This window comes from the organism of the source record quoted next, unplaced genomic scaffold (assembly GCF_019419815.1).
Source record: "Pyrus x bretschneideri cultivar Hongxiangsu unplaced genomic scaffold, Pyrus_bretschneideri_v1 Contig22, whole genome shotgun sequence".
Taxonomy (NCBI): Eukaryota; Viridiplantae; Streptophyta; class Magnoliopsida; order Rosales; family Rosaceae; genus Pyrus; species Pyrus x bretschneideri.
The window spans coordinates 2,340,951-2,364,924 of record NW_025999524.1 but is presented as its reverse complement, the minus strand read 5'-3'; the positions used below and the strand labels follow the sequence as shown (position 1 = coordinate 2,364,924).

Here is a 23,974-nt window from a genome sequence, read left to right as displayed (position 1 = left end):
AACGTCGGAAAAAAAAAAGGACAAAGTTTATGTTCTTATGTGATCGCACCATAAAAAAGAAAGTTTGTATTTTTAATGGAAGCCGGCTCGAAATATTTGATCTTAGAAAATGGTGGCGATTTGGTTGATGTGTTGGGTGTGTGCCTTATTGATTTATTTCCCTAACAAGAAACTCCTGGATCCGATAATACTTTCACCCGTGTTTTCAAACGTGTTCCTAACCTATCGTCTACTTTTGTTAGGAACAAAAACATAGTATAGCTATTTTGTAATGAACTTTTATTTAGTAATTATTTGCACCAACATGTGTGTAACAATACAATTTACTCCACCTATTATCTACCTATTTTTTACAAGTATATGTCAAAAAGCAGCATCCGTACGTGCAGAAAATGGCATGGCACACATCCTGCCATGTTAACATACAAAAAGTGTCAACATGGGAAAAGCAAAAACGACGGCTCCACATGAACCTTCCTATGAACAAAATTGATATTCTCCAGCTTTTCGTGGCACCAAACCAACTGCTCCGTTTTGATTTTTGACAAGTTTAGCACTCTTGAAATCAACCTCAATTCAACTTGAGCAATGAATAGACTGTGCTCAAGTCGTCTCTCTTGGTGCTTTTGGAACTTCTTCACTACACAATTTTCACTTCTATGTATTTCTTTAAGTTTTTTCTCCTTCTGCAATACAACAAATAAATAATAAGTATCGTTTTTTGGAGGGACAAAAAAAGAGCAATAGTGAGTTCTTGTTCATTTAGTACGATCAAATACCAAGTGTATGGATGAGAAATGTGTTGTTCGATATTCAAAGTTGCTCACAATTGCTTGCGCTTTTGTCCCTTGTTCGAGCAACACCGTAAAAAATGTAGTAAAATTGGGTATAACACAAAATGGAAAATACTCAGTCAAAATTAATTTGAAGAAAGGTATGTAAAACCTTTTGGAGATCTTTCCGAATGTCCAGGAGAAGCTCTAAATCCTTATGGTCGACCTGAGTCTCTTGAAGCCCCTTTAGGTTGGCATTCCTCTCATCCGTACGAACAAAGTTCCAAAATATATGCATTGATTCTTCGATGATCTTCACTAGCATTCCACTCAAAATAATCGTTTCCTCCTCCCCTCTTGTTAGATGCTTCTTATCATCTACGACGCAATTAACATATGAACCATTACATAATCTAAAAAGTTATCTACATAAAGATGTATTGCAATTTGACATATTATGTTATCAAACTTGTGAATTGCGTGCATGGTCTGATTGTTCAAGATATTAAACACTCGAACCTGTGAACATTACCTTTGATTGGAGGAACTTGGAGAAGGTTACAAAGAACGCATCGATTCCTCACGTAATGCTGGACCCTGGGGCCTTGAAAAGGATCGTCCTCTATGAATCTTTGAAGGAGCACTTGAAACAGTTGGAACTCAGTGGCTACTAAGTTATATCGATGGTGAGATGTTTGATTGTCATATTGCTGCAGTTCTAGGGCTTTTCCATGCTGCCAGTTAAGTATTTCCCAAGAAAGGCAAACCTGCCCTACGTACACCAATTCAAAGTCTTTGTGCAAGTCCCCGACAACTTTTGGCATTGGAGCAAGAGCTGTGGGGTGCCTTTGTGTTTTGCATCGCCATAAGTTTTGTGAAATAAGAGACTTCACAAGTGGAAACGTTGAAGATTTTTGGATTGACATTGATCTCACTTGATCTTTCAGCTGGAGAAAACCTGCAGAAAAGCATCAATTAAGCAATGATCAGCATTAGACAAATACATTTTAAATTGTTCTAATACATAAGAAGATTCGAATTTAAATGCAAAAGAGCAGACATTGACTTAACCAGCTAGTATAACTCATATACAGAGTCAATCAAAGATTTTGAAGGCCTATGAGAAACTTGAAATGTGATCTTCACTAAGGAAAAAAGTACTTCGATGTGGAGCAAAAAAATAACAAAAATGTGTAATAGTTCAAATTATTTTTTATTCTTCACTTTCTTAATTTTACGGCGCTTTATATACACACTACATCATCACATTAAAAACATTCATGAGATAATGTCATATTATTACCTAGAAAGGCGAACCTTACTGTCTAAGTAAACATTATTATTATACAAAAGTAAACATTATTAGGTATATATCAACTTTTAATTATAAATTGACTCCGAATAAAAATAAATGTTTGATCTTCATAGAAACCTTAATATATAGAAATCGATTTGTGTATCAATAACGAACCCAAGCTTAGGCCCATTGGCCTCCACCACATAAAATGAAATAAAAAAATAAAAAAACATTTGATGCCCGCTAATTAGTGGAAAATGATAGGAATAAAGATGATGTTGCAGGCCCAGAAAGCAACATATTCTCCAAAAGATGCTTGGGATGTTATTTAGTACTATAGTTTAGTAATATTCTTTTTTATTTATAAATGAGAGATTTTAAGTTTAATTCTCGCAAAAGGTAAATTTAAATCACATTATTGTTAGACCATTGTGAGGCAGAGTTAAAAACAAAATTTAAGAAAATATATGAAGTACTTGAACCTAACGAAAGATTAGATACAAAACCGAACCTAGTGTCGCTCAAGGATTTATACGCACATCTCACTTAATGAGATAAGAGTTTGTTGTTGTTCAACAGGACAACAAAATAATATTCAGCCATTCATACTAAAAAGTAAACGACCAAATCTTCTTGAATGCATGTAAATTGAAAAAATCCAATGAACAAATAAAATACGAAATTACTTCATGACTTTTCTCGCACTAAAACAAAATTGAGATATACCTAACTTATAAAATTTAGAATTCGAGCAAATAAATACGAAATTGCTTCATGACTTTTCTCGCACTAAAACAAAACTGAGGAATTTCTAACTTATAAAATTTAGTATTTGAACTTAGATGCAAGAGGTTGGACATACTAATTTGACTCTATTGACTTAATTTGCGTCTGCAAATCGATAAACTTTCAAGTAAAAGAAATGTAAAACAAATTGAAACAGAGTGGTTTTATGTCAAACTTACCAATTGCATGCATGGTCTGGTTGTTCAAGATATCCAGCTTCTTCATCTTCTCTGCGTAGCTTTTGTACACCTTCTGAATCTCAGCCATTCGATCTTTGAATTCGAGCTTTTCCTCGATAACCAGCGGCTTCAGCTTCAGATTATCCACCGTATCTGTACACTCAGTTTCTTCTTCTAAAATTGTCGGAAGCCTCCCGCCTCCCCCATTTCTTATTTCATTTTTCAGCTGCTCGATTAGATCATCATGCTCCCATGGCTCATCATCCTCGTCTTCGCCATCCTGATCCGACCCGAAATTTGCCTCCTGCAATCCAATTTCTTCTGCTGATTGCTCTGCAATTTGAGGACCAACTTCCTCCTTAAAGTCAGAAACTTGGGGTTTTGAAAATTCGATGTATTCATCATCAGAACCATTTTCTGAATCTGAAAAAAGAACTTCTTTACTATTTGGGATACTAAATTCATGCAATTGAAAATCATCCGTATTCATCTTAACCGTCTGTTCATCTCCCTTCATGATTACTAGGCTTTGAGGTTCCAATCGCTCGCTCACATTTCTTCCCACATCAAACTCGTAAGTAATTGAATCCACCTCATCAGTTCCTCCTCCTCTTGATGTAGCCGACTCTTCTTTAGAATCAGAAACCGCGGCACGATTTTGGACAAGCGATTGAACATCATCTGATGAATCATGCTCACCAAAACTTGCAGTTTCCGGAGGCTTAACCGTCCCCGAAGGCGCAATTTCAGCAACCGGAAACTTCATAAAACTAAAACTCTTAAAAGGGTGCTCTTCTGTACAAACACTTTCTGCCAAGTCCTGTGCTTTTTCTCGATCTTCATCAAAATCCTCTGTTTTTTCCTCTGTTTTTTCTTGATCATCGACATCCTCTGTTTCTGCCGCTGTTTTCTCTTGATTACCATTAATATTTGAATTGCTCCAGTCTGCATACAATTCTTGGACAACAAAGCTCATAGCTGTCGGTTCTTCCATGTAGCAACTAACATCTTTCCCATACCTGAACTCGTAAGGATCGGTGCTCGCGGCCGACACCGTCTCCGAAAAACCCAAAGCCCCTGTTTCTTCTTCTCCGTGTTCCTCATCAATTTTGCTATTAGACGAATCAAAGAATGCATCTTCTTCTTCTTCTTCTTCTTCTTCTTCTTCTTTGAACACAGAAATGTCTGAAATCCAAGAACTCTGACTTTGATCTCTCGGATTATCTGCCTGGAATCTGAAAAAAGAAAGAAACCCATTAATCAGTTCAAACCCATCAAACTTTTCAACTGGGAAAATCACAGACTCGAACTTCACCATACCTGAGCATGTATCTGCTTACGAATCCAAAAACGACGAAAAAGTAGCTGCAAACCAGAACCCACATAGAACCAACGACTCCAACCATGTTTCCGTACAGGGACTTGCTCAGCAAACCCTTAGCAAATGTTTCAAATTGGGTTTTGAGCACGTGGAATTTCCTGGTGACCATCATTTCAATCAACCCTTTGTTTTTTCTCAATCCTAAGCAAAGTTTAACAGGGAGAGAAGATCTGGAAATTTTATTAGGTCAGAATCCATTGGGGGAAAGTGGACGACAAAACCCACTTGCAGACAGCGGAATCTGAGGGGGTGAAAAATCTGGAGACAAAAATGTGCGAGATTGTTGGAGGAGATTGCGATGGAATAATAATGGATACATGGAACTGGAGTTTAACGTGTTTGTGGGTCGCTTTGATTTCTCGAAACAACAGTTAAAGTGGTTTCCATTTGGGTGTTATGAACTCGAAAGTTTGGAACTTGGACTCAAAAGAAAGAACGGTCAATGGACGTTGAGAAACTTGAGGTCTACTAAAACCGTCCAATCTTTTGGTTTGGGTGAAGGCCAAAAAGCTACAAGCTACTAGCTTTATAGCAGGTTTAAAATATAAAATTAACTTTATTTTCTTTTGGTAATATAAAATTAACTTTATTATCAAATGGTTAAATGAAGATTACAACAACTTTTTCTCTTTTGAAGGTACAATAACTTGTTTTTTTAAATAATGTAAATTATCGATCAAAGAATACGATCCTATAACCACTTAGTATCACAATTCTAAAAAAAGGTTTTTTAACTTTAATATTTCAAGAAGATTGAAATTTAAAATAAACCTTGTGTTAGATTATATATTGATTATAATCCATTAATGTGTCCTTAATTCAAAATAATTAATGTGCATTTTATTTAATGTCTCCCATTAAATATTTAAATTTATTAATATACAAATTTTAATTCATTTTTTGACCAAAAAAGAGTTTTTTAATTTATTAATTTTATTTAACATTCTTCAAACTTGAAAGACTCAATTAATGTACCTAAGATACTGTTTGGTACGTGGGACGAGACAGAATGAAGTGGGACGAGGCGTTCCATCCCACGCTTGGTGCGCTAAAAAAAGTGGAACGCGCTGTCCCGCGGAACGAAATTTGGTTACTTTTTCGTTCCACCTTCCCCCTTGGAACGACTCATTCCACGCCCGTGGAACACAAAATTACAATTTTTTTGGACAACAATACCTATATTGTTTTTCATTAATCCCTCTCTTCTACCCTCACTCTCTCTCCTGTAGCCTTCCTCTCTTCTACCCTCCCTCTCTTTGGCAACCTCATCCTCCTCCACCACAAACCCAGTTGCATCTTCCTCGACCATAATGCTCCCTCCACCACAGACCCACACTCTGGGGAGTTCGCGGCAGTTCCTCTTCATCGAATTTTTTCTGCAAAATTCGGAATTAAAAACGTTAATTAGGAAAAACAAATAAATAAAAAGTTGGAAAGGATCGATACAGGAGGAGTTGTGGTTATGATTGCCTTGGCAGCGCCAACAGCTCTGGCCCACCACCAGCTCATGATCTTGGATTTGAAATTCTCTGAGAAGTTGTAATGGGGAAGAAGAAGATGAACAGTTCTTCTTCTTCTTTTTATTTTTTATTTTTTATTTTTTAAGTTTTAATTATATAAAAGTAAATTTTTTTTATTATTAAATATTTCAAAAAACTGATGATTCACTTTGCTTTCTCATTTAATCATACCTTTAGATTGAATATGAACAAGTTAAAAAAATAAAATAAAACTGTGCCATTCTATTCTACGCATAAACATTGTACCAAATAACATGCGAAACATGGACAAGTTAGTCATTTAATCTTTTGGTTACGTGCCATCATGCACTTACCAAACGCAGAACGGAATGATCGTCCTATTCCGTCATGCGCGTACCAAACATAAGGTTCCGTTCTGTCCTGCCCCGTCTCGTCTCGTCCCGTCCCGTCTGCATACCATAAATGTTAGTACCGAAATATATTATACTAAAGTAAAGTATTTAAATGTTAGTACTGAAATGTATGTACCGAAATATATGCACCAAAATGTATTATATTAAATTAATGTACCTAAATGTGTGTACCAAAATATATGCACCGAAATGTATTAATTTGAATTAATGTAACTAAATGTTTGTATCGAAATGTATATTCCGAAATGTGTATACCTAAATCTATGTATTGAAATGTATTATAATGAATTTAATGTATCTAAATGAAGAGGACAAAATACATTGAAATATATTGTATAACAAAAATTAGTTTATTAAATGTTTACAACAAAATATATTAAGATAAATGAAATAAAAATGAAAATTATAATGAAATAAAATTAATACATTAAAAATTAGGAAGAAAAAGAGAAATAATTAATAAATCAAAATATAATTAATAAATGAGGTTATTAATGTATCAAGGGACTAAAATTAGATTTTGATCTTACTCATGGTTTTAATGTAAAAGTCATCTTTGCCAAGGATTCAAATGAAGTTTTCTATTCAAAAAATTGGCCTAGGCACTAGACGGTGAAAGACCGATCCGTTTTAGGCCAAAATGTGGAAAAAAATCGAGTAGGGGCTAGGCAGGTTGGCAGTGGCTAAGCGGTTCCATTGTTTTAAAGTTTTTTTAATTAAGTTAAACGGGTTTTCTGGGCAAAGGATATCGTTTGTTAGAAAAAAGGTTTGTTAGGTAACCTACTCCAAAAGAATCCAAGTTGTGAATTACTGAATTTTCAAATTTGGTTTTTTGTTTTGAGTTTTTCTTATTTTTGTTGCATTGGTCTGTGATGATGGCATTGTTATGATGGCTTAAGTTTTAAGTCTTAACTTTTCCAACTAGCATCTGACGTATTTTAAAACTTTATTTAGTACTACGGTTTAGTAATTTTCTTTTCATTTGTAATGAATAATCTTACATATGAATCTCATGAATAACGAGTATGATATCAGTTCATTTCTCCAATGTTAATGTAAATATACCATTTACGTATCATAATAGAAATTTTGAAAAAAGGAATGTAACTGACATTCATCTTAATTATATTTAAATTACTAAATATAAGGAGATCTTTGGCCAAAAAAATATAAAGAGATTAATGACCTTCGGAAAAGGAATTGTTGTTATTTGTTAATTTCGAAATTAAATCAGTTTTAGTTAATGCGTAACTTTGTAATTCAGCACCAAATTTATGAATTTCCAGGACCAAATAAAATACCTCACTTGAGGTTGCACAGCAAAGTCAGTTTCGGTTTCATGTTTATCAAATGTGTATACTTTTCCATATTATATTTTTTTTGGTCGTGTACTTTTTCGTAAATTTAGAATTTTGGTCACTATTTTAAACCCACTGTTACTAAATAAATAGTCGGTTAAACCAAAAGTGATCGAACGTTTTTATAGAATATTGTATCGGAACATGTTAATTATATCTTCAATTTTAGGAAATTTAGTTAGTGGGTTTGCTGGACAAAATTAGCAAACTTATTGAAACATATTGCCATGCATGCTGAATATAGCAATTATCAACCTTCCATTTTAATATGGTGACGTTTTTAAATATAATTAAAGATTAACTTTAATTTAATATTTAATAGAGACAACAATATATATAATTAAAAACTAACTTTAATTTAACATTTAATAGAGACAACAATATATATAGGAAAATGTTATTGACATTTCAAAAATTTCATTCTACACTCCTTATAAGTGTATTTTTCTTCTTAATATAAAGAGTTTTGAAGTGTAAAATGAGATTTTTAGAGTGCTAATAACTATTCCTTATATATAATTAAAAACTAACTTTAATTTAATATTTAATGGTGACAACAATATTTGTCTATAGGTGTTATGTCTTTAGCATGCTTTCACAATTCTCAGGAATTAAAAGCAACTTCACCGTGCTCTACGGCCGGATGGACCGGCTCCAGAACAAGGGGCAATAGCCCCAGCAATTATGTCCAGCCCATGTGGGCGACTGTGCAGGAGGGGGCCCGAGCGAGAGGCCCAGCGAGAATCGCTGGCCCGAGAATCCGAGGTTGGGGTGATGCAACGTTAACGTCACCCACGTTTTATTATTTTTTTAGTCAGGTGTGTGCATAACACGTGCACGTGAGGGCGCGTCCCTGACATGTTTCAGGCACTGGGGCCCACGACATAGGCATGCGTAATGTTACTGTTGGAGGCCACGTGGGAGTTCCACATCTGTTGGATTTAAAAGGTTACCTTTTGTGGACCGTTGAATTTCCAATGGTAAAAAAAAAATTCAAACCTTCATTAATTTCAACCGTTGGATTTGAGATCAATGGTCCACGTTTTCGCCTTTATAAATAAAAAAAAAAAAAAATTAACATTTAAAAAATCTGAAAAGTTACCGTTGTGCCATTTGGCACAATCTGGAGGGTTGGATTTCAATTTTTTTTTAATCCGACGGCACAAATTAATTAAGTTAATATAAAAAAAAAATTAATTAATAAAAAAAATCTGAAATTAAAAAAAAAAATTGATTTTTCTTTTCTATAAATACATTCTCATCATCTTCTACCTTATTCCAATCTTTCAACCATATTCCAATCTTTCTCTCAAGTACTTTAAACCATATTTTCTCAAAGTTTCAACCATAATTTCATATTTTCTCAAAGTTTCAACCACAATTTCATATTTTCTCAAACTTTCAACCACAATTTCATATTTTCTCAAGGTTTCAACCATAATTTCAAAGTTTCAACCACAATTTCATATTTTCTCAAGGTTTCAACCATAATTTCATATTTTCTCAAAGTTACAACCATAATTTCATATTTTCTCAAAGTTTCAACCACAATTTCATATTTTCTCAAATACTTTCAATCATATTCCAATCTTTCTCTCAAAGTTTCAATCTAATTGGTTTCCCACAAAATGACTAATGATGCAAGTACGAATTGGACGCTTATTGAAGATGTTACGTTGTGTTCTAGCTAGGTTGAAGTTACTCATGATCCGGTTATGGGTAATGATATGTAGTTGCGAGAAATGTGGAGTCTTATTCATACCAATTATCTTGAGAAAATTGGTGGGAAAAGAACCAAAGAATCGATGTTCAGTCGTTAGAGAAAATGGACTCGTTTCATAAGTGTGTTTAAATGAATAAAAGTAATTTTAGAGAAAATATTTTTTAATTTAAAAATAAACACTTGAAATGTTTTCTGAAAGAAGCATCAGTCATTTGTTTCTTCTAAGAATCACTTCAAGTGTTTTGTTTATAAGATTCACTTGCATTTTTACTAAGGATCGACTCCTAAAATATTTTCACCGAAAGCGGTTACAATCATTCTAAAAACACTTTCAAACAAACCCTATACTCGTATTTTGATGAGTACACTTGTGAACTTATAGTTCTTGGTTTCAATTCAATTTCAATATCATAAATATTCGAATCATTCCGTTTCCTCCGCAAAATGGATGGTCTTGCCGGCCGTGAACGTCATTATCAAGCAAATAGCATGTCATTATATGCTTAATCATAATAATCACAATCTAGAAACTTTGTCTAAACTACTCACAATGCACACGCATGTAAAGATGGGACATCAACATTGAAAACTAGACTCGCACCGCACAAAACACACAACTTCGTGTTGTTTAAAAAACATAATTTTAACCCAACGAATACGACTTACATGTTTTTTTAACCACCAACGAGTGAAATCTATCTGAATTCAAATGACGTAAAGCACTATTTATAATTTAATAAAGCTGCCGTATCCGTAACGTGATGCACAAATGGTGCAAAGTCAATTGGAAAAATCGAACCTGCCCATATCAATGTGGCATGGTAGGATGGTGAATGGTGACGTTGACATGGAGGTATTCTTCGTCTCCTAACCTTTCACTCATATGCTTTACGAATTTTAGCTTAAGACGGAAGGAAGAAATGTGCACCACGAGTGATCAATCACCCGATGTTGGTCATTGGAAATTGGAATATTAGAGAAGACAAAGCTAACTTTGTATTTTCCTTGCATGTTCATATGCTTAAGAGGAAAATGGAAGGGTCGGTCTAGGTCTTTGTTGCTTTGTAGAAAGCCAAAAGGGGTTGCATTAGGTCAAACACTGGAGAAAATTAGGTCATTTCACTCGTTTGATGACTAATCAAGTAATGGGAATATATATATATATAGGGTTATAATATAGTTGGCGATATCTATGAATCTCTCTTAATGTATAAGATAGCATATGCTACCAGTTTTTTTTCTAAAAAGGGGAACAATTGATGACTTTGCCACGATAACCCACTCTTTTAGGGCTAGAAAGACTCATAGAGATATTTCAACTTTCGATGATCATAGTCGTGTGATCCACGAGCGTCATGAACCGAATCCTGAACATGCCGTGTGAAATACGGATCTGAAATTCGTTCTTAACCACCGAATCATCTTTTGGTGGTTAGACATGACACACTACTTGACTATTAGGAGATCGCATGCAAAATACTACATGCTATATTTTTGTTTAATAAAAAATTGTCGTTCATAAAATTGAACCTCAAGAGCTTCTCTTGAAAAATCAAGACCATATGCCTTAGACAAAATGGTACCTTGCGGTGCAACTTCTTGTTATAATGATTTCGATACAAATGATATTTTACAAAGAAAGAGATTCAAACTTAATTCAAGGGGGATAAACACTATTATAATCAACTTAACTTAAGATTAGGTTGATGGTTAGGCAACATCTGCACAAGATGGCTACTTGATCCAAAACAATGTCCGGGAGAGTTTAGTGGGCCTAACCAGCCCAATAACTTACGAAAGTGGGCCTAACCAGCAGTCCAGTTTGATTGAAACGACACCGTATCAAATTATTGGTGGCAGTGAAGTAGAGATCTAATTACAACCCTCCGATCATAAGCAAATCCATTAAATTATTGTTCCATATAAAGCCTTCATCTTCGACAAAACCCTAGATTTAGGGACAGCTAACTCGATAGCAAAAATGGTGCAGCGTCTCACATATCGCGCCCGGCACAGCTACGCCACCAAATCCAACCAGCACAGGATCGTCAAAACCCCTGGTAAACTAAATATTATTGCTTTCAAACCCTAAGTCTTGTTTGCTTCGTTTCTGGGTCAAATTTGTGTTTTTTTTGGGCATATGAAATGTTGGATTAAGGTGGTATTTTGGGATTAAGATGGTATTTTGATTTTTGTTTAATTTGTGTTAATTGAAGTGTTGGCGCTGTTATTGATGGTTGTTTTGGGTGAACAGGAGGGAAGCTAGTGTACCAGACCACTAAGAAGAGGGCCAGTGGGCCCAAGTGCCCTGTTACCGGCAAGAGAATTCAAGGGGTATGTATTTTTGCCTTATTTCAATTCGAAATGTTGTCTTTGTTTTCACATTTTATGTTTTTTTAATAGGATCTCGTATGTTAGTTTCGTATCCGTAGTATTTTCATGGGTTCCCAGTGTTTTGCGTTTGCAAATGAGTGAAAGTTTAGTTCTATTACTTTACGATATAGCACAACCAAAATGCCAGTTCGTTGATAGGTTATGCATTAGAGTTGGAGCAGCTGTCTATGAAACTGTTGTTGATCTGCCCTCGTGTAATTGGATTCATTTAATTTGTGCTAGAATTATCATGCTCGATTCACCATTCCGTATGGAGATGGAACGGTTCAAGTTCTTGTGAATTTAACCTTTTCTCGAAGTAAAAAGTACACTTGGAACTTATACATTCTCCCCTCAATACAATATTGTGTATAGTCCTAGTAATGATTCGTAGTCCAGTTACTTTAAGTTTCATCTGAGTGGCGATACATTGTTGTCTTTGTTTGTAGATCCCTCACTTGAGGCCTACTGAGTATAAGAGGTCCAGATTATCTAGGAATCGCAGGACTGTTAACCGTGCTTATGGAGGTGTGTTGTCTGGAGGTGCCGTCAAGGAAAGGTTTGTAGATTTCATTACAACATTTTTGGCTTATGGAGGTGTGTTTTCTGTCTTCTTTTCATGTTGTGTTGCACCAATGGGGTTTAGACAACTTGCTTTCTATTGGTTTGCAGGATCATCAGGGCCTTTCTGGTGGAGGAACAAAAGATCGTGAAAAAGGTGTTGAAGATTCAAAAGACGAAGGAAAAGCAAGCTGCAAAGACCAAGTGAAATCAACCGAATTTTAAGTAGTTTCTACAGACTACGCTGATTTTGGCTTATGGTGCGGGAAGTAATTCAAGGTGTTCCAATTTGTGCTTTCACATTTTGTTGTGGATGGTTTAAGTTATGATGTTGAGTGCTTCATTTTGTTCGGAAATCCATCCCACCATGGAATTTCCTGTTTTGTATTGGTAACATGTACGTTTTTGAATTATTTGTGTAATGTCAGATTTACTAGCTTCACTTGCGATTTTAGTTATATGTGGATTACTTCATAACCTTTCCTTTTTTTGATTGCTTGTCACGGCTTTTGCATGTTTCTGCTTGTGAACGGCGTGAACTATACATGTTTCTTGTTAGTTTTTGTCTCCGTCTTCCTCAATCACACAAGGTCATGCTGAGAAAAGCTTCAGCCTGGCGATTAATTTGTCGTGAGGCGGGATCGTCTCCTTGATCAGAGGATGGTCTTTGAGGTCATTCACCCATGAAAATAATGCCAGGTTCTTTTCGGGAGCTTCTCCTTTATCAGAGGATGGTCTTTGAGGCCATTCTCCTTGGTCAATTCACTCAAGTCTTCAATGGCCTTCTCTGTCTTTACCTTGGGATCTCATGACAGCATATGTTCCATGTTTCTTGAAGAACCCAAGTTTTCTTAACCCGTCCTTTCTTCTTAAAAAACGAGGTTTTCTTAACACGTTCTATCTTTCTTAAGATAGGACGTCCTGCACAAGCCCGACTAATTGAAGTGATTAGGAATGAGTACGAGAGATCGTGATCATGCAGAAAAAAAAAAGAGCAACAGAGAGAGCAGCAGGTTGGAAGTTTGCATTTTGCTCCTGGTCTCATCACTGTACTCAAAGGGATGTCGAGTGACTCGGTGATCGGGTTGCGTTGATGAATAAGATCAGGAACCTTTCTGTGGACATGATTGTAGGATAGCAGCAGCTGAGTCTTGGTCCCTCTCTCTCTTGCAAGTCTGCAACTTGGAGGAGTTTGAGAAAATTTTGGCCTTTTTTATGTTATATATGATATAATTGGATGAAAAAAGTGGGTTCCACCTTCATGCTACGAGTATTGAATGATCTGCATTCACAGGACCACAATTAAAATATTAATCCAAACCAATCTAGATCATCTAGTGATCGTAACATCTAATGCTAAGTAGCAGGAAGAAATTTCCGAAAAAAAGCTTGGTAAAATTCTCTTGGATTATCATAAAAACGAATGAACAAAAAAGAAGTTGGGCTTAGATATCTTGGGCTGAAAGTTTTGAGCTTAGACTGATATCTTAATGGGCCTATCTCAGCTTCACATATTGCTTTCTCCACAGTCTAATGATTCCTATGGATAATTTCGGCCATTTCCACCAGTGTGGTGGCTTTTCTGGATGCTATGCAGGTTTCCTCCAGTCGACGGGGGCAACAACTCTCTCATCGCAAGGGTCAGGTTAGGTGGTTGTTGCCGAATCTTCCCTTTGTTAAACTAAATGTTGATGCAAGTTGGGATGTTGCTACGGGCACTAGATATGTAGGGGCAGTGGCGCGGGATTTTTTGGGGAATTTTCTTGCAGCTCGTAGAACAAAGCTTCGTGCGACTTGCGTGGCTACTGCGGAAGCGTTGGCGGTGCAGGGTGGGTGTGAGCTAGGTATCTCTTTGGGTCTTACTCATGTGGTAGTTGAATCGGATTCTCATGCAACTATATCCTGTTTGAAGGGCTCAATCTCTGAGGGCAGGTGGGAGGCTTTTCCTATTTTACCAAAGTGTATGAAGCTTGGGGAAGCCTTTCATGTCTGTCGCTAGTCTTGGATCATAAGATTAGCTAATTTGGTGGCTGACCATTTGGCGTCGTGCAGATGTGTGGAGATGTGTGATGTGTCTTGGGTTGATCGGCCCCCATCTTCACTTGTGCATGTTTTAAATAAGGATGGTTTACCTTGTCTGCCTTAATTTTGTGTGGGAGGTGTAAGGGGGGACACTTTGAGCCTTGCTTTGAGCGTCGGGTCTTCTAACCCCTGTACTTCCTGTTTGTTCTTGGTTGATTGCCGGTGTTTTGGCTTTCGTTGTTCTTTTGGGGCCTCTTGTGCCTGGTTAATCTAGTTCTGTTTGCCAAAAAAAAAAAAAAAAGGGTAATGATGAAAGAGCAGTAAAAACAGATGGTTTTTTTCTTTGTGGGTGAAGAATAAATTAGAATCAAACTCGCCAGTCGCGTGATTCAAAATTAAGATCTCTTATTTACAAGTAAAAAAAAAAATTGACTACAATGTAGTACTAAGTGACAAAACCGAAGCTTTGCCATTAATATATTTACTCTAAGCAAGTGATATTCTCACGGTCTCACCTAATTGTGATCATTGCAAATCCTATGTATCATGCTTGAAGCATGAAGGATACGATCCAATGCTTAGTATAATATAAAGCATTTATCCAACATGCATCCACATTTTTGTTTTGAACACAAAAATAAAACATGTTGATTAATGTATTTTAGGTCTCTCGAATCCGAGGACTTTACTTAGTTAATTTGATATTTCTTGTCACAAAGTTTGTGAATGCGTGCGTGCCCTTGTCATACATGTGTTTGTGAGTGAGCATTAATATTGAGTTATTGACGATCTGCAATTTGATAGAGGACCTCAAACGTTTCAAACCTAATCAGCATTCGAATTCCTTAATCATACGCTTTGGAGTTTAATTAGCAAAAAGAATTCTACAAACACGAACTTAATTAATTGATGAGCTATAGCCTATAGCTAGCAAAAACTAAAAAGCTAAGAAACATTAGTGATTAAGCAATGTTTCTAATTATGTGACAAGTTTAAGTGTAGCATCTGGTTGTGGACATTTCACTCGGACATGGAGAAGACTCCCACGTCAAACTTGACTTCCATGCATCCCCTCCTCCCACATTCATAGGCAAAGGCAAACTACTCATCAATGGAAACCCAATATTTGATCTCCCACTAGTCTCCCACTGTTGATCATCTCTTTCTTCTGTCACGTTCGAGTTCACATTTTGAATGTTCTTAATCAACCCAGTTATACTGTCATGGCCATTGCCAAGGTTATTGTTATTTCCTTGCATGACCTCATGATGATGTGGCAATGCCATCGATGAAAAGCCTCCATTAGTAGTACTAAAGTCAAAATTAGTACTTTCTGCAGAGGCGCCCTTGACGTTGTTGCTGCCATTGTAATCTCCGAGCATCGAGGATGACATGTTTAACAACAAGGAGGACAGATCCACCGTGCATTTTGCCGCTGGTCCGGATGAAGTTTCTTGAGCTGTTGAAAATGTGAAGCTAGGATTAGAAAAGTAGTCTGACGATCCATTGGAAAAATTGGAGGAAATGGGAAGGTGCTGATAGGGTAGTTTGACATTGCAACCCATCATCAAGGGGTTTATGGGTTTGTAGGAGTTGGAATAAATATCTAGAGGGGATATATTGCTTGTTGTGGATGACATTTGTATGTCATTGTTGTTGGGGAAGTTGGTTTTCGATGTCAGTATTGACATGCTCTCTGAACTAAACTCATGATGATGATGAGTAGCATTGTGTGCACCTTTGGAGCCTAGCATATGATCACCAAATGTGTTTGTTTCAGGCAAGGCAGACACCCAAGAGTGATGAGAAAGGGCTCTTTGGTGAGCATTACTTGAATTTGTTTTCTTGAATATCCTGCATATTGCCCATGAATCCTGCAACAATAGTACATTTTAATTAGTCCAGCTGTAATACGTGTGTGTGTGTGTGCAAGCATTGTTTTTGTCAACTAGCCTAACACGTGGCAAATTGACAGTCTAACAACATAACAATTAGATATTTACTAAAAATCATGCATTATATGCACATGTAGAAAAATAGTTTTTCTTAACATACATTTGCAGGAATGGTTTTGTCCATGAACGATGATGATCTCTTTGGTGGGAGTGAATCTGTGAGAGAAGGTAAGCGAAACTCATGCATCATCCAGTCAGTTTTCACCCCCTTGGCAGCTCTACCTTTGTAGAAAACAAGTGACTTCTTCAACCCAATGCACTTGGAGGAACTACACGCACCTTCGGATGAGTAGATGGGCCGGTCGGTTCCCGTAGCTTTCCAGAAACCGGCTCCGGTAACCCGGTTTGGCCTTGTGCTGTTCCTATATTTTCTATCCCTTGGACAGTAGAAATACCATTCCTTCTCCCCAGAAGCTGCCAACTCTACACAAATCATCCAAAAAATTAATTAAAGATTTATAGCTAAGCTGTTCAAAATATATGCAACTAAAGCCCTTGTATATTCTGAACAATTTATGAAGTGAAACCCTAACCTTCAAACACAGAATACACACACACACACACATATAATATGGAGATCTTAGGCTCAAAACTTCAATGTAATAGTAGTAATTAAAAACATACTTAGTCGGCATATATCAAAGAACACATAAGAGAGAAAAAGCAACTATATATATTTTGAATGAAAGAAACTCAGAGATCGATATATTACTCAGAAATGGAAGTTTTTTAGTCACGCATGAATATGTAAGATTAAGTTTTGAAAAATTACTTGGAAGATCCCAGGGGTCAAATTTATAGATGTCAACTTGCTTGATGAGCTCTATAGACAGAGGCCTCTGCTGAACCTTCCTCTTGAGATAAAACCCTACCAGCTCCTCATCAGTTGGATGAAAACGAAACCCTGGAAGCATCACTTCATCCATTTTTTCTCCCCCGATATTATCACTTCTCTCATCCATTTTTTCTACAAAACCCAAAAGTACTGGTAGATGTATATCCTGGTTCTCAGTAACTCTTTAAAGGAACAACATAAGTGAAAACCTTAATCACTACCCAACAGTGAGAAACTGAAGAAATTAATGTTAATATTAATCACAGTACTCTCTTTTAACACCTGAAACTGCAGTAAGAAGCAAACCCTAGCTAGCTGGAGCTAGAAAACATAAGCACACAGAACGAGAACGAAGAAGAAGTGAAGAGGTGGAGTGAAAGCAACAAGTTTAAGATGGTGGTGAGGATTTGGACTTAATTTGTAGGGAAAATATATGCTTCCTGAGAAGGGGTGAGCCTCCGAAGGATCAGCCGCCTTTTCTGGTGACTTAATATATATGAGTGTGTGTGTGTTTTGCGAGGATCACGTTGGCTACTACACAGAGTCACAATAGTACAGATTGAAATTAAATTATAAGGGAGCTCTTAAATATTGAAATAAAAAATCAAGTTAAGATTACAGCTACCAAGAAAAAATTAAAGCTGAAGTCAAGAAAATAGATTTCCACAAGAAGAGATTTCTCAATTTGACCTTAATGAACCCAATTTGGGGTTTTGTATTACTCCAAGTAGTGGAATCTCAAGGAAACCCACCATCTATCACCACCAGCTTATAGGGATTATGAATCCATTTTTTATTAATTATTTCTCAACTATATAAATTTTGTAATGCAAAAAATTTCTTCATTAATTCTTCTAAATTATGTGAATGAGAATTTGTACCTGAGTGCAGACGTAGAGCACATTGTTTTAAAGAACTTAATTAACCCTGATCATCATCTAAACTATTAGAAGAATGATTCGAACTTGCCAGAGCAAACTTCTAAGCAAGTGCTAGTGTTTCTTCACTAATTCATCTACAAATATTGTTTATAGTCATTAACTAAGTTTTGGTGTATCCACTACAAATCAGGACAAAGCATACTTCCAAGCAAGTACCAGTATTTAAATTTGAGATGTTTGAATTGGTGTTTGGAAACGTGGACGGGGGCCAACTTCCAAGACAAAGCTCAAACAATATCAATATTTTACCATTTGGATTCCTATGAGAGGACTTATTAGATCCGATTATTATACGAGATAATAGTTTCTCAAAATCCGAAATCCCGTTTCTATTCCATTCCCAGAGCTTCTATTCCACTGACTTTGTCAGGTTGAAGAGGTTTAAGAATTTGTCATTACCTCACTCATCTGCAGGTTAATCAGCTGGCTATTACCCTCCAAATCTAGCTAATATGGACCACCTGCCCACCCTGAATAGAATACAAGTTACGTTTTACATGTAGATATGCTGAAATTATGTGTTTGACCTTTCAGGGAATCCACCTATCTTTTAGAAACTCAGAGTCAGAGGCTTAATTAAGTTAATTAATTAGTATTCACTCATCTTATCTGGAAATTTCAAGTTAATTATATAATTTTTACGGGCGGTAGGAAAAGCTAATCCTCAATGATTTTGTTGATGGTTAATATATACAACTGTGCGCCCGTGTTACTCTCTATTTTTTATTTTCCAAATTTCTGTGCAGTAATGCTTGTGGAGGTTTTTGTCACTATGTAGCATGATTATAATTTATACACGATGAAAAATACTTGGTTTTAGGGTTAAACGTTTGTTATTTTCGATGATTTATGATGCCAATTGAACCCAAGATTTTTTGGACTTTAAATGTAACACAAAGCTTACAAGATACTGGACGACTGGCTAAACAATTTTTTGTTATTTTTTATTACTGTATATGATGAAAGACTGAAAAAAAATATATATGTGTCACATTCAAGTTATGTTATTAGTGTAACTTGCCAACTTGTTTATTATATTTGTGTGCTTTATCATTTTCACAATGTCTTTTTTTTTTTTATATTTAATTCAGCAACTGATGCCGATGCAAACCCAAGAACTTCATCAACAAAGTCGAAACTAAGTGTCACTAGACCAGGATACATATCTCAAAATTTAAACTCATCTAATCTTAAAATTTAAACTTATCTAACGATGATAAATATGACAGTGAGCATCACCATCACTTGAAAGTATTGAGCAAAAATATTATTAACTTGCAAAGTATTTCATGTAAATCGTACCTTATGATTGCTTGTTGTGTCATAAATAGGTGGGGAAAGAGGGCTATGGGGTTTTTAGGTACATCCAAGTCTTTTAAGATTAGTTAAAGTTTCTCTGATTTTGTAGACTTTGGAAAAACCAAGTATGGGATTCCTCACTTCCTTGCCTTTTGTCAAACCAAAAAGCTTTCAACTTTCAACAACAATGAAAAGTTAAATTACAGTTTGAAATCGTCTCTCCATTTTGTTGATTAAACTAATTGATTGGTTTCAAAGTCCAAATTGTCATACAGCACTTGAGTTTGCTTACAAACAAGGTCTACTGTGCTGTGCTGGTCGGATAGCAACTGAAGAACTTTTCAGTGTGCCAGGAGTACGGTCGAATATATTAAGTGTGTTGTGTTTACATTTGGTATATTAAGCCATGTTCCTGATACATTGAAAAAAATCTCTCAACAACTAGCTAGCAAGTACTGTAGTAATTAAGTATTTAATGGTGAAAAAATAGGGTTTTCACTGAGTCAAATGCCAAACTTGGGGACTCGAAAGTCAGTGAAACTCCCCAAATTTCTTACCCTCGGTTGGAACCCTTTTTGTCTGTTGATTGGCATAGAATTTACTTCCCCAAGCGTGCAACCAAAGTTTTTTAAAAAGGGTCAAACTCTTCAAGCTCAAGCATCTATACATAATTCACCTCTTTCTACGTGAAACATTAATAACCCTTCGATTTCACTCATTCATTAACTCAACCATGTAAATTTGCAAAGGGCCACCGGCCACCCGCACTCACTTGCGACAATTTGCTGCCTAATATTCCTAATAAATGAATCACAATGAAACTTATAGCTGAAATGGTTAAAGAGTTTAATCCTTGCTCTCGATATTTTGTGTTTGAATCCTCCTCGTTTAATATCATTTGTACAAAAATTTGTGTATCTCATAATTACAATACTTAAATTCTAATCTTTGCCTAAATTCCATTAACCCGTGTCACTTTGTAAACTGGTGAAGGTGAATCGACCCTCTTACTTCGTTAAGAGGAAATAAGTAGTTAAACCGGAATTCATGACGAAGCATCTTACATTCCGTTTGGAATTGATATGATACTCTACTTAAACTAATATAAACGGAGAGGAAAGAGATTCAAATTCGAATATATACGATGAACACATCTGCTTTAGCCAATGTACCCACGACTCTTGCACAACCTTTCTCTATCGAGTAATGTTAAGCCACTTAACAAGTAAGAAACAGGGGCCAATAACATCTTGGAATAAAACAATACTGCTTATATCATAATATTTTCTTTATGTTCTCTCTTGTTTGTACTTCTTCCTTGGAACTTTTTCAACAACCAAACCAAAAAAGAGAACTTAGTCAAACAAAGAGAGAGGATCCTCGCTGGATCCTCTTTGCTGGATCCTCTTTGTGAGGATCTTGGAAATCCTTCAATCACATCCGTTCGTATATCGTGCGATCAATTTTTATCAGGTATTGTTTATATTCAATTTTAAATAAAAAAAATTACAATGATTTCTGACCGCACGATATATGATAAACGAATATGATTTGAAGATTCCTGGGATCCCCACTCTCAAACAAAAGTAACTATACGGTACAGGAAAGCGATGCCACAATACATTGTTTGCACGTTCTGTGTCTCCACTGTTAGTGTCGAAATTAGGTTTGATGCCTCTAATACATATTAAGTTATGCCTAGTGATATGAAACAACCACCAAAAGATTAGATATCCTGATTTTTGGCTACTTTTAAGCACGCCTTGCAGGCCGTCTTGTAATTTTATGCACCCGTTGCTCTGTGTCGATTACCATCAACGTAAAAGATACTCAACTACTATCCTATCAGGTTGTCTGCAACAGTTCCTTGATATCGTACCCTTGTAGCTGTCGCATAAACAAGAAGAAAGATTGGTTTTAGCAATGAGAGAGTACTCGATGCTTGCTCTTCAGCTTTGGGATTCGGAGTACTCAATTATAATCATAACTTAGATACTCAGAAGTCATGTTTACCTGAAGGAAGGTCAGAAGCAAGATCACTCCTGAGTTCCAGAGAGCATGTATTGTGATGGGGGTTACAAGGTTGCGAGTTTGAGCATATGACAATCCCAGAGCAGTGCCTATACAGACCATAAGTAGATGAGATAAAATGTGTTCAGTGAAACCTAAAGCACAATTAATGTGCGTTGGAGGTGATGCACGATTTTGATTTGATTTCTTTGGTAGACGTGTTACCTAGCACAAAAAGCTGGGGAAACTCTCCCGGAGTGAGATGTGCAAGTGCAAATACAGCTGCACTTATTACAATAGCCACTGGTGTAGGTACCCTGCAAAACAAATTTGCAACGGTAACAAGATACTCAAGAACGAACAGCAACTATACTAAAACAAGGGAAACCAAAACATTTTAAAACAATGCTCAGCCAACTCCCCGACACCTTATGTAAAAAATTTGTATGATTCTACCATTCTCCTACATAAGTGCCTCAAAAGCAGTTTCTTCTACCATATATTTCTTAGCCTCTACACTTATTCCAGCTTCACTCTTGTTAGTAGAAATATCCAATTCTGGTTGATTAATTCAGAAAAGCAGTTTTAGGAGTGAACCAAATAACATTGTCTGGATCGCAGCTTCCTAGTTAAACAATTGTAGGCAAGCTTAGGGGAAGAACTGTGCATGTTTAGAGAAACTTAGATAGAAATAATAAATAATTTTAGGCATATTATGCAACTCCATTAAACAGAGAAAAAAAGGGAAACATACCACTTGGTCATGGATACCATAAAAAACCCGCGAAACACAGTTTCTTCAAGAATTGGGGCCAAAACTCCAGTGATGCCTAGCAAGCAAGCAGTGCTGCAACCGACATAAACAACAGCTTAATCAACTTGCTTAATCCTCAAGTTCCAGTAGTGAAAAAGAAAAGACCTTATTTAGTACCTAATACCGGACGATCCAATCAGTGGAAGCAAGCTAACTAGAGCGTCCTTCTGAAATCATGTTAAAATGAACAAAACATATAATAAAAAAACACAATCCCTTACATGGTGAGATTGATAGACAATCTCCGTATTAACTTAATCCCGGTGTCCATTGCATCCTATAATGAGATAAAGAGATAATAAGATAAATTTGAATAATTCAAACCTCTCGTTCTGGGCTCTCCCCCCTCAACAAGGACAATGCAGCCCCTGTCACTGCAATAGCAGCTATGGCACCAACAATACCAATCCCTGCCCACAATAGCCATCCCTTCTGTAGATTGAAAGGTTCCCTTAAATCTGAAAAGCAACAGCTAATTAACTCAATTGGCCACCATCAAGATATAGGCTAGAATCTGGCAATGATGAGCTTTTAAATCTAAATTTCACAATTATATGTTAATGGAAGAAATACAGATTACCATTCACTGCAATTCAACAATTCACACATTCGAGATATGAGCTACAACAAGAGTTATCTCATTGAGACAATTACCAACAAAAAGGAACTTTACGATCATCCAACGAAAAGAAACTTTACGAGTGTGTTTGTGTTTGTGTTTTCGTTCTAGGGTAAAGAAATAAGTTGGAAAAATCAGTACCGTAGCGATAAACATCTTCAGGCAGTGGTTGGTAAGTGCTGGCAACAGCATATAGAATAGCAAGTACAGCTGCAGTTGTAAAACTAGCGAAACAAAAACCAAACCAATTAGACCATGTCGAAATTCGCTAAGCACAGTTAAAAGAAAAAACTGCAAAACAGCTCCTACAAGTATAATTACAATGTGATTACGCATTACCCTTGATCAAGAAACAGTATCTCTGCCTTCTCATCCAGACTCAATTCCGGAATTCGAATTCCTAAATACGGTATAGCTGCTGCCTCTACCAGTCCTGTCAAAACAAAACTGCCTGGGACAAAAATTAATCTTTCTTCTTATATATAATCCAGTATTGAATTAAGCACAATTATCTTAACATTAATAAGTAAATTAAACACTAAACCCACCTCAGTCCACAAGCAAGCGATGTTAACGACGCCGTTTGCCATTCCCAGGGCACATCCCACCGCTTCAAAATCCGCCACTGCGACTCATTTTCCTGATAATTTCACCAAAATATGATTACTTTAAAAGTTAAACACACTGTTTTTTTATCCGGGTTCTTTCGGTTAAAGCTGAAAGCGAGTACCTTTTCTTGGAAATCGCCCTTGGGCTTTCCTCCGCCGCTGAAAAAGCAAATGCACGGCGGATTTCTGACGTTTCTGAGCCTTGAAAGCTGGGTTGGTCGGCGCGGCGAGAAGGCGGCGGTGAAGCTTCTGCGGCCGTCGAGAAAAAGGGAGGGAATTTGGGCTCTGGAAGAAGTTAGATTGGTTGAGTCTGAGAAGCTGGAGAAAGAAGATTGAGCTACAGATGTGAACAGCGTGTACACCATTGCTGGTTTTGATATTGTATTCGAACTTTTGAGCATGCAAAATTGCTGAGTAGCGAGACTTACGACCGTTGCGCAGAGCCCAGAGGGATAAGGCTGGCCTGAGGTTTCCGTAATATTACTTGTTACCCTGTGATATTTCTAAATTTACAATGAGCTCCCTATATGAACCATGAAGTGTGAG

General features: G+C 36.4%; 4 protein-coding genes across 6 annotated transcripts; 1 reads left to right on the top strand and 3 right to left on the bottom strand.

The window, feature by feature from the left end:
* Positions 1 to 264: 264 nt before the first annotated feature.
* Positions 265 to 4,898, bottom strand: LOC125477831 (uncharacterized protein YFR016C-like). Of its 3 annotated transcripts, XM_048585318.1 has the most exons (6): positions 4,356 to 4,898; positions 3,036 to 4,270; positions 1,306 to 1,731; positions 946 to 1,151; positions 780 to 847; positions 545 to 686 (listed from the first exon to the last, which is right to left on the bottom strand). In XM_048585318.1, the coding sequence occupies exons 1-5, from the start codon at positions 4,526 to 4,528 to the stop codon at positions 824 to 826; spliced, it is 2,064 nt and encodes a 687-aa protein (XP_048441275.1). In that variant the 5' UTR covers positions 4,529 to 4,898; the 3' UTR covers positions 545 to 686; positions 780 to 823. The 3 variants fall into 3 exon arrangements, 2 of the variants coding, with proteins under 2 accessions (XP_048441274.1, XP_048441275.1); XM_048585317.1 differs by lacking the exon at positions 780 to 847 and having other exon boundaries at positions 265 to 686; XR_007258732.1 differs by having other exon boundaries at positions 605 to 686; positions 780 to 1,151.
* Positions 4,899 to 11,289: 6,391 nt separating this feature from the next.
* LOC125477550 (60S ribosomal protein L34) lies at positions 11,290 to 12,767 on the top strand. The gene is made up of 4 exons (XM_048584756.1): positions 11,290 to 11,451; positions 11,646 to 11,725; positions 12,214 to 12,323; positions 12,437 to 12,767. The coding sequence occupies exons 1-4, from the start codon at positions 11,373 to 11,375 to the stop codon at positions 12,531 to 12,533; spliced, it is 366 nt and encodes a 121-aa protein (XP_048440713.1). The 5' UTR covers positions 11,290 to 11,372; the 3' UTR covers positions 12,534 to 12,767.
* A 2,427-nt stretch (positions 12,768 to 15,194) lies between these two features.
* On the bottom strand, positions 15,195 to 17,380 carry LOC125477552 (putative NAC domain-containing protein 94). Its single transcript, XM_048584757.1, has 3 exons — positions 17,075 to 17,380; positions 16,403 to 16,725; positions 15,195 to 16,221 (listed from the first exon to the last, which is right to left on the bottom strand). The coding sequence occupies exons 1-3, from the start codon at positions 17,262 to 17,264 to the stop codon at positions 15,340 to 15,342; spliced, it is 1,395 nt and encodes a 464-aa protein (XP_048440714.1). The 5' UTR covers positions 17,265 to 17,380; the 3' UTR covers positions 15,195 to 15,339.
* A 3,595-nt stretch (positions 17,381 to 20,975) lies between these two features.
* Positions 20,976 to 23,932, bottom strand: LOC125477547. Its single transcript, XM_048584727.1, has 10 exons — positions 23,551 to 23,932; positions 23,369 to 23,460; positions 23,160 to 23,267; positions 22,962 to 23,044; positions 22,526 to 22,659; positions 22,319 to 22,368; positions 22,142 to 22,234; positions 21,613 to 21,704; positions 21,391 to 21,497; positions 20,976 to 21,264 (listed from the first exon to the last, which is right to left on the bottom strand). Exons 1-10 carry the CDS (start codon positions 23,827 to 23,829, stop codon positions 21,223 to 21,225), a joined length of 1,080 nt encoding a protein of 359 aa, XP_048440684.1. The 5' UTR covers positions 23,830 to 23,932; the 3' UTR covers positions 20,976 to 21,222.
* Positions 23,933 to 23,974: the final 42 nt, after the last annotated feature.